The sequence below is a fragment of the Sycon ciliatum genome, chromosome 13 (genome assembly GCF_964019385.1).
Source record: "Sycon ciliatum chromosome 13, ocSycCili1.1, whole genome shotgun sequence".
Classification (NCBI taxonomy): domain Eukaryota; kingdom Metazoa; phylum Porifera; class Calcarea; order Leucosolenida; family Sycettidae; genus Sycon; species Sycon ciliatum.
In genome coordinates this window covers 10,145,514-10,159,858 of record NC_088655.1, presented here as the reverse complement: position 1 = coordinate 10,159,858, position 14,345 = coordinate 10,145,514, and the positions used below count along the sequence as shown (strand labels likewise).

The 14,345-nt window shown below is 47.8% G+C and overlaps 1 protein-coding gene across 1 annotated transcript; it reads right to left on the bottom strand.

Annotated features, from left to right (window-relative positions):
- Positions 1-11,020: 11,020 nt before the first annotated feature.
- On the bottom strand, positions 11,021-12,862 carry LOC135829168 (uncharacterized). Its single transcript, XM_065341573.1, has one exon. The coding sequence runs from the start codon at positions 12,860-12,862 to the stop codon at positions 11,021-11,023; it is 1,842 nt and encodes a 613-aa protein (XP_065197645.1).
- Positions 12,863-14,345: the final 1,483 nt, after the last annotated feature.

Sequence of the window (14,345 nt, the reverse complement as noted above, 5' to 3'; positions counted from 1 at the left end):
AAAAAAGATTGCCTTTCCATGTTGACCGGTTACAACCGCGGTGTTTTAATGATAAGATGAATCGCCTTGACCGGCATGGAACACACTGTGTACAGGACCGGCTCCAGCTACCTATCCAAGCTCAGTTCCAAGGCTTCAATTCGGTCCGCAACAGCGTACCGCCGCCCGTTGCTCAACATAAGCAAGCTTCACAGCACTCCGTCCTGCCACGAGACCACCAGTCCTCACTCAGCCTCTCACATTTCACTGCAGCTGTCTGAGCAAGTATTGGTACAATGTAATTCAAAGTACCACAGTACAGACAGTGCTGGCAACTGAAATCCGACCCCTGAGCGATGCGTTTACATTTTTAGCGGCCTCTACATGTATAAAATTAAAAAAATCGTAGTCTTACAATCCCGTGTTGAGTCTTTGCGATGTGAGCGCACCGCTCAGTGGTCGGATTTCAGTTGCCAGCACTGTGCATGTTCCAGATTGCTACGGAACACTCCCCCCCCCCCCCCCCCCCCGCCTGCGCTCACTGTCCCGGAACAGTCCAGGATCATTGGCTGTACATCTCCATGGTAGTCGAAGTAGCCCTGCTAGACAGAGTACTCGAGCAGCTACACAGTCGCTGGGTCAATCTACCTTCACCTCAGTCAGGGAGGCAATTCTCACACAACCATCGAAAGCTACTCAGTTACTACAACGGGAGAAACTGATCTAAGCCCTACCTACCTCCATCGCCCTCCTTTGTCCTCTATCGCCCCCTCCCCCTCCTTGGCCCTCCCTCGCCCCCTCCCGGCCCAACCCTGGCCTTCCAACGCCCTCCCTGGCCCTCCATCCCCCCTCCCTACCTCTCCAGACCTCACCACCTTTGCCTTGATTCATACCGAGCAAGCGCAAGATACTAGTATTTGTCTGGAGGTGCCTTCACGGGAAAGCTAGAGCAACGTTGTCTGGACTGTTCGTCAGATCTGCTGGCAGGAGAACCTGTCATCAGAGGTCCAGTGGTCTGCTGAGTCAGCCATACTCCACTCGCTCGCTTCTCGGCCGGCTGTCGCAGGATCTACACTCTGGAACCTGCCGCCGGATGATGTTCGGACCATACCATTCCCCCCCCCCCCCATCTCTCTCTCTCTCTCGCTCTCTCGCTCTCTCTCTCTCTCTCTCTCTCTCTCTCTCTCTCTCTCTCTCTCTCTCTCTCTCTCTCTCTCTCTCTCTCTCTCTCTCTCTCTCTCTCTCTCTCTCCATCATTCTCTGGCTCCCAGGTTCTCACTCTTTCACACGCAGTCATTTTTCTCTCCCTCTCCCCCATGCTGCGTGATGTGCGCCTTGATCCCGAGACCATTGGTCGGGGGAGCGCACTTCACCTCAGTGCCGCAACTTCATAGCACCTACACGCCCTTTGTAGTCCCCTATGTTCTCTTGCTGTTGTTGTTGTTGTTGTTGTTGTTGTTGTTGTTGTTGTTGTTGTTGTTGTTGTTGTTGTTGTTGTTGTTGTTGTTGTTGTTGTTGTTGTTGTTGTTGTTGTTGTTGTTGTTGTTGTTGTTGTTGTTGTTGTTGTTGTTGTTGTTGTTGTTGTTGTTGTTGTTCTCTACCATTCTATGTAGGCATGTGCACTTTCATAAATAAAGAAATAGCAAGACGGCATCAGTTTATAGAAAAGAAAAAAGACCAAGGAACTACACTTCACGCTATAATTATTTATTATTTATTTATTCTTCTTTTACTAGGGAATTCCCAACAGGCGTCAGCGCCTTTTTACAGGGAACCCTAGGTATAATTTGATGGATGAGCGAAATTCAGCTGGTGAACTAGACATGCGGCAAGCCGGTGGAAGTGTATTCCACCTGGCAGCGCCCAAATAAGAAATTGCACTAAAGCCATATCGGGTGTTAGCGGGGGGCAGAACAAGAGCAGCAGAGACTTGGCCACGGGTGGTGGCTGCAGTGCGAGCACCATGGGCGCGCAACGTAAAGCGGTCTCGCAGAAGAGGACTAGCAAGTCCATTCAGGCAGCGGTAAACAAATATATAGGTTTTGAAGTTGAGGCGTTTCTCAAGGGCGTACAAGTTAGTATGACTGATAGAAGAGTGGTGGGAGTCATTCTATCCAACGAAAATATTCTCTTTAATGCTACGCGGCTGGCAGTAAGAAGCTTGTCATATAGGGCTTGTGATAAGCAATGAATATATGCAGTGCTGCCAAACTCAAATGTGGACTGAATGATCGATAAATAGAAAAGTCGTTTGCCAAAAATGCTGATATTCTGCTTTGCGTGGACAAATGCTCCAACCTTCCTATTGACATTTGCACATACTGCATCCACTTGGGTTGAGAAAGACAGATGTTCGTCAACCAGTATTCCTAAGTACCGAGCGTAAGCAGATGGGACTATGGAAGTGCCCCGGCAGTTGACTGCGGTGCCAGGTGGCAGCTATAATGTCCACTAACACCACTAGTTACTAAACAATCAGCTCATGCGATAACATTGCACGACACTGACCGACGATACTGACGTTCTACAACTAGCTGGCTAACAGCTCTAGCACTTCTTGGATGCGCACTCCAACAGCCTTCCAACTTGGAAGGTTCTAAGTTATAGAAATAACATAGGGGAAGGTGAGCGCAACCAAGATGAGCACGAGCTGAAAGTCTCAGCTGTGAAGGACGTTGCCCGTTTGGTTTGCGATGTAAAAATGAAACTTCAAACAAACGTTGGCGGATGTTCATTCACGTCGATGACGATACTCATAATCATGGACTTGCACAGCGTTGTACTGTTCGTACTGTACTGCAAAGTGGTGAGCACGAGATACCGTACTTAGCCACTTTATGGTTGTACGCAATGTTTCTCCGCAACCCAGCATTGCTTATGGTTGGTTGGTTGGTTGGTTTTTATTTCACTTCGCACATTCAAACGGGATGACGACCCATTAAAATGACGGCGAAGGCTTAGCCTAGAAGTGTCTATGGAAGAAGATAGTAAAAGCTATGGAAGCACAAAGTAAGAGAATAGGATACTAATAACTGCGAGTAAACGGGGGGAGAGAGAGAATACGATGTATCTGTGATACTACGTGAGGATTACTGAAGTGCACGGGGAGGGAGAGCAGAGCGATCAGCAGCAACTCGAACTACTCCCTACAGGCGTATGGTACACATGCATGCTGTAGCCGGGTAATTGTGCGGACCTCACCAGGGAAAGCGTTCCACAGCAGAGCACCAGCAACAGAAAATCTCCGCTGACCGCGGCGGCTACGGTTTGCCTGGCTTAGTAGGCCATTTGACTGCTGATGGTGGGTAGGGGTGCCTTGTGCCGGAGTCAGAAGCTGGGCGAGCACAGGGCTGGTGCGGGCGTGGATGCACCGCCAGATGGTGATCAATACTGAAGAATAGTAAACGTGTTTTGCAATATATGCATGAAGCTATTATAGTATGTTCCCATTCCGTTTTTGCTTTGGTGTAGCCCTGAGGTTGATTGCTTATTTATTTCTACCCTTCCTCTCTCCATACTTCTGTCCCCCCCCCTCTCTCTCATTCCTTCTATCGTCCACATGTATCAAAGGAGGCGAAATCGCCTGTTTGTGGTGCGACGTTAAATAAACTTCTACAACAACAACAACAACAACAATATGTTCGGCCTGTAGAGCTCGCTGACACGGTACAGGGAGTGAGCAGTGAGCAGCGGCTGCATGCATGGCTGTCCGGGGCGGGTTGCCATCGATACAGCGGATGGCTCTGTTTTGCGCGGTTTGCAGTCGTTTCAGTTGACCCTCTCGCATTGCGGCTGAAAACAGCAGGTCGGGCATTATGACCGCCTTCACATACACCTGACGAGAGCGTCGTGATAGGCTTCGCCGTGCCCGCCACAAGGCGCCAATTTTCTTGGCAACCTTGGTGACCACATAGTTTACATGGGTGTCCCGATCTAAGCGATTGTCAAGGTGAACGCCGAGGTAGCGCGCAGAAGACGCTGAGGGGAGGAGACAGTCGCCGCTTTTGACTGTTACTTCCTTTACATGCTGCTGGGGAGAGATAGTCAGAACCTGGCTCTTGGTGGCGTTCAAGATGAGGCCTCGGGACTTCAGCCAACCGGCCAGAGCAGTTGCCGCTGTGGTGAGGGTTCTGGACGCTTCCGCCGCTGAGGCCTGGGAGTCGTACAGGGCTATGTCATCTGCAAATTGTACACTTGGCACAGGCGAGGAAACCAAAGGTACATCTCGTGTGTATATACTGAAGAGGACAGGACCGAGGACAAAGCCTTGGGGCACTCCGCAGGTGCAAGCTAGAGCAGGGCTGGTTGAAGGCGAGATGAGGATCTGCTGCTTGCGGCCGGACAAGTAGTCGACGAACCAACTAAGGGCTTTTCCAGATATTCCAACCGCAAGGAGGTCTTGAATTAACTTGTCGTGGTGCACTTTATCAAAAAGCCTTCGATATGTCTAGTAGGCACAGCCCTGTGGTCTTGCCACTGTCTCTCGCCTTCTGCAGATTATCAGTCAGCACACAGAGGGCGTCTTCCGTGGAACATTTCTTGCGGAAGGCAAATTGTGTTTCGGGTAATGCCTTGGTCAAGTCCAAATGACGAACTAACTGGTGTTGCACTACCCTCTCCAGCATCTTGGACACTATTGGCAGAAGGGATACAGGTCTATAGTTGGTGGGGACTGATGGGTCACCGGCCTTGTACAGTGGCACGACAGACGCCAATTTAAATGCGGATGGAATGGTTCCAGTCCTCAGCGAGGTGCAGAACAGCACAGCAAGAGAATATGCAAGCAAGTCAGCACACTGCCGTAGCAGAGAGCCCGGTATGCCGTCACTACCTGTGGCTTTCCGCGCATCCAACTTCTCAAGGAGACGTCGGACGTCAGCAGGAGTCACAGGATCAAGTTCGGTCAAGGAGACGGGTCCAGCGGGACCGTGCAGGGTACAGAGTTGTTCAGGACGGTTGGGATCGGTGACAATGGAGTGGAACGTGTCGGCCACTTCACTGATGCTACAACTAGGATCTTGGCGGCGACGTGAACGCCCAGTGACTGCATTTAGAATGGCCCAAGACTTCCTAGGGTTGGCCACATTTTCTTCGCACTGACGGGAGAAGTACTCGTTTCGCTTGCGCCGATACGCGTTCCGAGCAGTGCTACGTGCTTGTTTGAACTCTGCATACAGTGTGCCGTTTGTCCTATCCTTCCGCCAACGGCTGTGCAGCCGCCGTTTACGCTGTTCGAGCTGGTGCAGCTCTCTGTCAGACCAGGAAGGTATCGCCCTCCGGGAAGGCTTAGAGTTGTGCAGCGGGGCATGCTTGTCCAAAACGTACAGGAACTTAGTGTGCCACTCTTTCCACATGCGATTTACATCATTGTGATCCGATAAATCATGTAGAGAAGCCTCAAGGATATCTTGCAGAAAAGAGTTTATGTCAACGCCACGTATATTCCTGGTCAGCCGCGACGTCGTGGATGACGCGGGTGGAACGTCAACGGCAAGCTGAATAAAGGCTTCCACAGCGCTGTGGTCACTAATATCAGTGGGCACAATCGTTGCTAGGGACACTAGCGCCGGGTTGGTCAATATGAGATCAATCATCGTGCCTTCGGGGCACTGTGGAGTTTCACGGGTCGGCTGCATGACGATGTTCTGGAGGTCAAACGCAGCACAGAGGTCGGTGAGGTGTTTGTGCTGGGGTGCCTGATGGGCTGGGTCCATATTTACATTAAAGTCTCTAACTAGGCCTAGGGTCACGGAAGAAGACTGCACAGCTGCTCGTACAATATCTGCTTCCAAATCTGCCCAGTAAGACACTGGCTCCCCCGGTGGCCGGTGCACGCAACCAACCAGGTGCCGACCTGGTTTTCCGTTTATTTCTACCCAGACTGTTTCTGTAGATTCAGAATGCAGATCTGGGCAGGGTCGAACTGGGAGATCTTGATGGTAGTAGAAGCAGACTCCGCCGTACCCAAGCGTTGAGTGCGGTCTTTCCGAATCAGATTGCCCGTCAATACTGAGCTCTCCGTCTGTAATCTCGGGATCTAGCCATGTCTCTGATAGACCCAAAATGTCGTACTGACGCTAGCGGATGAGGCTGGCCATCTCTGCAAACTCTGGCAGTTTGTATCTTAAGCTGCATGCATTGAGCGTGGCTATTTTTATGCCAGACTGAGTCGGCGTAGATGCATGGGGTATAAAAGGTGGTGCATGAGGATTGAGAGGGAGAGTCATAGTAGGGGCTAAAAATGTTGATGCAGATAGATACAGACAAATGCGGAATAAAGTTCTCGAAGCCAATGAGACTGACAATGCAAGGCGCGCAACCTCTAACAACTTACAAGCTGTCCCTTCGCCTGCTCCCGAGCTTTCGCTGTGGCATACTCTTATGAGTTGTTTCGGTCGGTTGCTCTCGAAGCTTTCGAATTTTCATGCTACATAGGTGCTGTGAAGGTCCCCTTCATCTTTTCTTTATCTCTTTCCTATTTTCACACTGATTCTCACTCTGTAGAACATTATGTTCTGTTGCACGTTTGGGCCGTACCCCTGACGTCGGGGCCTAGCTCGGAGGGAGCTTGGGCAGAGGGGGCTTCCAAAACGTTATGCCGGCATAGCGCTATGCTACATGTACTTGCTAGCTATGCTGCATGCCGACATGTCGGTTTGCGGATATCGGATCACAACCAGGGAGTGGTAAAATACCGGTATTTTACGACTCCCTGATCGCAACAAAAATAGTCATGTCATGTCTTTGTCGGTGCAGGGTGCATATGTGTACGCACGGGATCCGGATTCGATTCTTTGAGCTTATTATTATTATTATTATTATTATTATTATTATTATTATTATTATTATTATTATTATTATTATTATTATTATTATTATTATTATTATCTCTGCTGGGATGACGACTACACCATAGCTCAGTGGTTAGAGCATCGCTGGCTACAAGCGAGGGTCCCTGGTTCGAGTCCTGGTGGTGACAGTCAATTTTTTCTTCAGACTTTTCCCGTTTGTCTCTTTCCCTCAAATCAGTTAATATTTTATGACTTGGGGCTCCCCGCGTGCTAGTTTGTACGTGAAGTGTGTGGGTTACAGTGAGGGCTGCGTCCCACCCGCCTGTGTGGATTCACAGGAAGTGTGAGTAACGAAGTCTGAAGAAAATGTTGAACGGCCTCTGCTGGGATGACGACTACACCATAGCTCAGTGGTTAGAGCATCGCTGGCTACAAGCGAGGGTCCCTGGTTCGAGTCCTGGTGGTGACAGTCAATTTTTTCTTCAGACTTTTCCCGTTTGTCTCTTTCCCTCAAATCAGTTAATATTATTATTATTATTATAATAAAAAAAAATAGTAACTGGTTTGAGGGAAAGAGACAAACGGGAAATAATAATAATAATAATAATAATAATAAGTGCAAGCCTCTTTTACGGGCAAAAATTAACACAATGTATTTAAATGCAATACAACATACACTGGAGAAGAAATCAGGAAAATAAAATATGAGCTCAAAAATGGAACGAAAAATAGCAAATAGAATCAAAACTCACGATGGAATCAAACTCACGATGGAATCAAACTCATGATGGAAACTACAAAACCCAATGAGTTGGAAAACCAACCACAGAATTAGATATTGGGAATAGAGTCAGACACAACAACGACCGAAATCAGTACACCAAAAATCTGTCCTACAAAAAACAAAGGAACAAGAAAAACAAGAAAGACGAAGTACAAAGAATCCCCAAAAAAGAGGGGAGAACGGGATGAAAGAGGACCGGAGAGCGGCAAACCCCAGGAGGACTTAGCGTCACGTAGTGGCGGGAATGCGGGCCTCCACAGAAACAGCATCCACATCCGCCGCCAGACCAGGTGCACGGAATGCACGGCGACTCCCACGAACCATCAGGACGGAGTCGCGGACAAGGCTGAAAGCCAGGTCCTTTATTATTATTATTATTATTATTATTATTATTAAGCTTCTTGTTTGGGCTCAATCTTGTTTGAAGGACAACGTGTAGATCAGCTTCCGTGGAGATAAAAATGTAATCAACGCAATAAATAGAGTAAGCTGCGCACTCAGTACAAACACCATAAGCAAAACTTGTTTTCATGTAAATAAAGAAGCTTGTTCCTAAACGTTTTCGTCGCCATCTCATCAGAGGATTACTGGCAAATCAACAAAAGCTCTTAACTCAATATATATACGCACAATGCAAGTAATAATTTAGACCCTAACTAGCGCGATAAAATGAGAGCTGAAAGAAACATTACACCATTCAACGATATCAGGTGACAACAGATGCGATAAATTCACCACTAGAAAGTTACCATGCAACCACAAACGAGAACTACTGATCTAAATTCACAAACAATTTCAACGTAAACAAATTCTTTTTCTGCCTACACAAAATCGGCTTGGTGGTAAAAATGTAAATAGACTCCAATACACGCAAATACCTTTGACTACGTGAACGAGACCAAACAGAAAAGCAATCATCAGCATAACTAGAACGACAATCACTATTCTGAACAAGATGGTTGGCGATAGAAGATTCATACACCCTAACAATGCTACTAGAACCAGTACATACTTTGGAATTACGTGACAATGAAACCGACCTGACATTCCTTGCCGCTACTGCCAATCCAGACGAGGCCGATGTAGATGTCAGTACCAAAGGCACGTCCGTTACTGGCACTGCCTGCTGCGATGATGCTCCCTTTGACGTTCCAATGGCTGTTGATGTTGATGAAGAGGAGGAGGGAGATGAGGAAGACGCTGACGACGACGACGACGACAACGACGGAGACGATAAAGACTCTGCTAACCTCGCCCTAGAGCGAGTCACTGGTCCCGCAGACACACCATCCGGTGGTTTCTTCGGTGGCCGGCCACGCTTTTTGCCACCGGAGGTGGACACACCGGATGACGGTACCAAGGAAGTCAAAGAAGACGAAACCGCAGATACCAACGATGATGACGGGATAGAAGGAAGAGACGGTAAAGACGAAGGCAATGACGAACAAGCCGATGCCGACGAAGAAGACAACGACACCCTAGTTGGTTCCGTCCCCAGCGAGGGTGCACCTCCAGTCGCAGTACCAATCTTTGGGGGACGACCTCGTCTAGGCCTTGACGACCGTGCCTCAACAGGCATAACGTGAAGAGGCACATGCTGGTGGATCCGTGTATATTTACATGAAAACAAGTTTTGCTTATGGTGTTTGTACTGAGTGCGCAGCTTACTCTATTTATTGCGTTGATTATTATTATTATTATTATTATTACTCATAAAAAGGACACACTTCAGGCTCATTACAAACATCTTGAAAGTTTTTGTCTTCACAAGTATACTTTCAAGCCTTCTCATCAGGTGAAATACAGGCAAGGGAAAAGGAACAGGAACAGTGGATTAAATACAGTAAGAAGGTGGTAAAACAGCGCAAAAAGAAAGAAAGAAAGAAAGAAGATAGCTAAAGTAAACAGCGAAAATTGCAATAATGACACAAAGGTGCAAATGCGAGAAAACTCAATAAGCGCGACATGTAGTGCGACAACAAGAGACAACCACTGGACATACATGTACATGTAACTAACGAGGTTTTGACGACCTACCTAACAGCCTAAGTGTGACACGCTACACCTTATTCCACCTTATTCCACCTAACAGCCTAAGTGTGACACGCTACACCTTATTCCACAACACGCACGATCCACTCGACCACGGAGGGGACGTCCAGCAAAGAATCATCCTGGTACAAGATGGTCCAACGCAGCGGCATCAACACCAAGCAACGTCACCTCACAATTAACTAGACCACCAGAAAAACAACCGGACAAGACACCTACGTGCGTGGCAGTGACAGGAACCGCATCAACCAGAAGAATGACAAGATCGGCAACGGCGGCGATGGCAGCGACTAAAGCACAGACAGAGGCAACGGCTAGGGTCCACTCGACTAGCCATGTGAAATCGGATGTGTCCACCGCACATGCTGATTGTTCTGATGTTTAGTTCTGATAAGTATGAGTCGTCCATTGCTAGTCATTTGTTTGAGCATCCTGATTGTCGTGCTGTCTCTTGTCTCTTGTTGTCGCACTACATGTCGCGCTTATTGAGTTTTCTCGCATTTGCACCTTTGTGTCATTATTGCAATTTTCGCTGTTTACTTTAGCTATCTTCTTTCTTTCTTTCTTTCTTTTTGCGCTGTTTTACCACCTTCTTACTGTATTTAATCCACTGTTCCTGTTCCTTTTCCCTTGCCTGTATTTCACCTGATGAGAAGGCTTGAAAGTATACTTGTGAAGACAAAAACTTTCAAGATGACTGTTTGTAATGAGCCTGAAGTGTGTCCTTTTTATGAGTATTATCGCATTTTTGTCTCAGAGGAAACTGTTTACCTATTATTATTATTATGAGTCACAGAGGCAATATGCTTTGGTTCTGCAAGAGTGCTCAATGCCTGATTCAGACAGAGCGGCGTACACAAAGGCACACAATGAAAACCTTGGCAAATTTATTCCGTTGTGACTCCGAGTTTCATGGCTGAACCAATCAATCGTTGTCTGATGATTGGTTCAGCCATGAAACTCGGAGTCACAACGGAATAAATTTGCCAAGGTTTTCATTGTGTGCCTTTGTGTATTATTATGAGTCTTTATTCCACTCCAAATTGAAAATAAAAATAAAAATTGGAGGTATTACACTAACTCACCGGACTTATCATAGGCAAAGGTAAGCAGCACGGAATAATATATGGAAAAAAGTAAGGTAGAGAGAGAGGAAGGGAGAAAGGCGCATGTACCATCACAGGCATTAAAGCTCAGAGGTATCATGGCAACAGGTATTGCAGAAAGGGGAGCATCAGAAGTTGGCGAAAAATTCAGGCCGGCAAAGCTCATCACTGGGCACAACCTCCAATGCGCACCCACAGAAAGATCAAATACGAATACCCACAGAAATACCACAGTGTTTCAATTACAAACTAAAACGAATACAATAACATACAGAGCATAAAAAGCCCACCAGGGACAGCGAAGAGCCCTATGCTGCACCCAAAACAGATCTTAGAATGGCCATCGAGCCAAGGATAGCAGCCTGCTGCAGTTCATGAAGGTGCCGCTCTTCTCCACATAGCTGCTTAATTGAGGTAGCCGCTTCCTTCGTCAGGCCACCAAGAGCACCAACTATGATGGGCACTACGGACACTGCCTCTCGCTGCCAAATCTGCCCAATTTCCACTGCGAGGGGCAAGTACTTCGCTCTCTTTTCAGCATGTTTTAGTGTTACTCTATGATCCAGTGGCACACTGACATCAATAAGTTGGACTGACTTGCCATCGTCCCACACAAGATCCGGCCGATTTGCTCCAACCATCCTATCTGTAGGGATTGGCATTTCCCACATTAACTTACGGCCTTCACTATCCTCGACGTAGTGTGGCAAGTGGCCAGGGGGAGCAGGAGATACCAGTCTGTAGCGATGACAGAGTGCCCGGTGGACTATAGCGGCAAGACGATTATGGCGAGTAATGTATGCCGTCCGTGCCAACACGGGGCAGCATGCCAAAATATGGTCAACAGTCTCCCCCGGACCTCCACACAAACGGCACACGTCCACCACGGAAGTGTCGCCAATAACCGATCTTTGGTAGTTCCTGGTATTAACCACCTGATCCTGAGCAGCAAATACGGATGACTCAGTGGATGGACGCAATGTTGGAGACTTTAAGAAGTTGAATGAGAGAGGCATGTCCAATACACCGCCACTCCTCTGCCAATAGCGACCATGCAGGGGCTTCTGCCGCAGAGAAGCTTGGGTGGAGGTTCTGATAGCAGACTTAACAACGTCAGTTGTTGCACCTCCGATGTCCAGGATGTTGAAGTGCTCCATTGCCGTGGCCGCCCGGGAGATGATCGACTTTGTAGGCGGAAGATTTTCATGATGAGCATGCAGCGCAGCAATCAGCGGCAGGTCAGAGTGCGCCTGGAGATACCTAGACAGGCAGATGTATTTCCTCTCCAGCAGGCGCTCAACCGATACAATCCCTCGGCCGCCCTCAGATCTCGGCAGGTGAAAGCGGATGGTGGAAGATCGTGGGTGGTGTGCTCCCACTGCGCGGAGCGCACTTCGGACATTCCTGAAGGTTGCAATAGCATCCTTCGTCCATGGCACAATACACAAGCCATACGACAGCACTGGGATGACATAAGAGTTAATAGCACGAGAGAGGTTGCAGGCGTTGAGAGATGTGTGGGTCACCAGCCGCAATCGCCTCCTGAACTCTTTGGTGGTGGCCACCTTAACAGACTGTTCCGCCATGCCAAAACACTCCCTTATGCCAAGGTAGGCATACACGGAGCCGTCCGCCAAGGAGGCAATGCTGGAGGCTTGATCTACTGTGACAGTTGCTGGCTGATCTGGATCAACAGCACCATGTGGGCACACAAGCTTAGCACACTTTGCTGGAGAAAGCTCCATTCCAATGGATTTCCCAACGCACGATACTATGTTGATCATTGAGTTAAGCTGCTTACTGGTTGCGGCCATCAGCTTCACATCATCCATGTACCATAAGTGGGATACGGTTGTTGTCCGCTGAAGTCCGCACGCATATCCAAAGCCACTTCTGCTGAGTTCACCTGATATTGGATTCAATCCAAGACAGAAGAGCAGAGGGGATAACGAGTCACCTTGGAAAATGCCTCGCCGGATCGGTATTGCCTCACTCATGTCAGCTCCCAAGCGCAGCCGGGTACGCCACTGCGATGAGAGCACAGACAAGAGTGAAGTGATCTTGGGGTGGAATTTGTACAGACGTGTGACTTCGACTAGCCACTCCTGCGATAGGCTGTCGAACGCTTTCCTAAAATCCAACCAAGCCATTGCCAAGGTGCGGTGATGACGCCTAGCATCCTGGGTAATCATAGCATTGATCAGCAGCTGGTCAGTGCAGCCTCCTCGGTTACGAGTACAGCCAGTTTTTTCATGGGCCAGAATGTCATTGGTCTGGATATGGATCCACATCAACTCACCAATCACGGAGGTGAATAGCTTGTACATGGCTGGCAGACAGGTGATTGGTCGCCAATTCTGCGGCTGGGTTAGGTCTCCTTTCTTTGGGATCATGACCGTCTGGCCCAGTGAAAACCATGCTGGGGCATCCAGCTCACCATCCAGAAGCAGCTGGAAATTTCGAAGTAGTTATTATAATGGGGGTGGCTTTATTGGTTTTGTGTTTGTATTATGCAGCATCCCGGGTCATTTAAGACCATGGGGAGTACTGCTGTTGTATGTGAAGAAAATGTAATAAGGAAGACTGAGAAAAAAGAAAGAAAAAAGAGAGAAATACTGTGAACAGCAAATCTACAATGATGCATGTACAATCTATTATACAACTAATCTGCGAGAATGAGACTTAACACAAGCAGGTACAGTAATAGCAAGAGAGCTAAATCAGAAAACAAAATCCGTTGAAAAGTAACCGTCATCAAATCTGAAATCGAGCCCTTCAGCGACACAATAGCACTGAAAGCAGCAATATAATTCTTCTCATTCAACATCAGTGAAGCACCGTCAAAACCGGTGAATGGGGGCTGATGGTATTATTGTTGTCTTTGTTATTGGCAAGTGATTAATATTACGATCATAATATTATTATAAAATCTTGTAGGACGCATCACGCAGCTTCATAAGTAAAAAATTGGTTGTGAGCAACACTGGCTCACACTCAAATAACTGCTTTTCACCAGAAAAATATTATATTTCAACGTTTCGGTCATGAAATAACCATCATCAGGAATGAAGTGGGCACACCGGTTAGGATGGGTTAATATACGAGGAGCGCTGCAAACTGATAACAAATCACACCTGCATGCACTATGACGAGAGAGAGAACAAAAGGACAAAACATCACCAAAAAAAACCAGGTATAGAAATAACGCAATACGCGACAACTCTAAAAATGGCACAGGTACAAGCAACAAACAGAATGTACATGTGCACTAGGTGCGTGCAGACATGTAATTGCAGGCGCTAGCAACAACAGTAGTAGTAACAGTGCACTAGTTCAAGGGGTGCTAAACCACCACCATCCAGGAAGAGCGAGTATCAGGGCCAGAAATATGTACAAGGCTTCACCAGAGAATTCACAGGAGGTCCCACCCTGCGTTATTGTTTATGCTGGGGCTCGTGTCGCGAATTTGTATTGCTTCGCGTATTCTCCTCCTGGCCCGATCCGACTCAGTGGCAAGGACGCGAACCTCTGTGAATGCCGACTCGCCAAGCGGCAGTACCTCGTCGCCATGGTGAAGTCGGTAGTGCTCGCCCAGGGCTTTTCCAGACGTCTTGTTGCGTGAGTTATCATTGT

What these genes read in the sequence shown, in the direction of transcription:
- LOC135829168 (XM_065341573.1), bottom strand. Translation starts at nt 12,862, where the DNA reads ATGGCTTGGTTGGATTTTAGGAAAGCGTTCGACAGCCTATCGCAGGAG.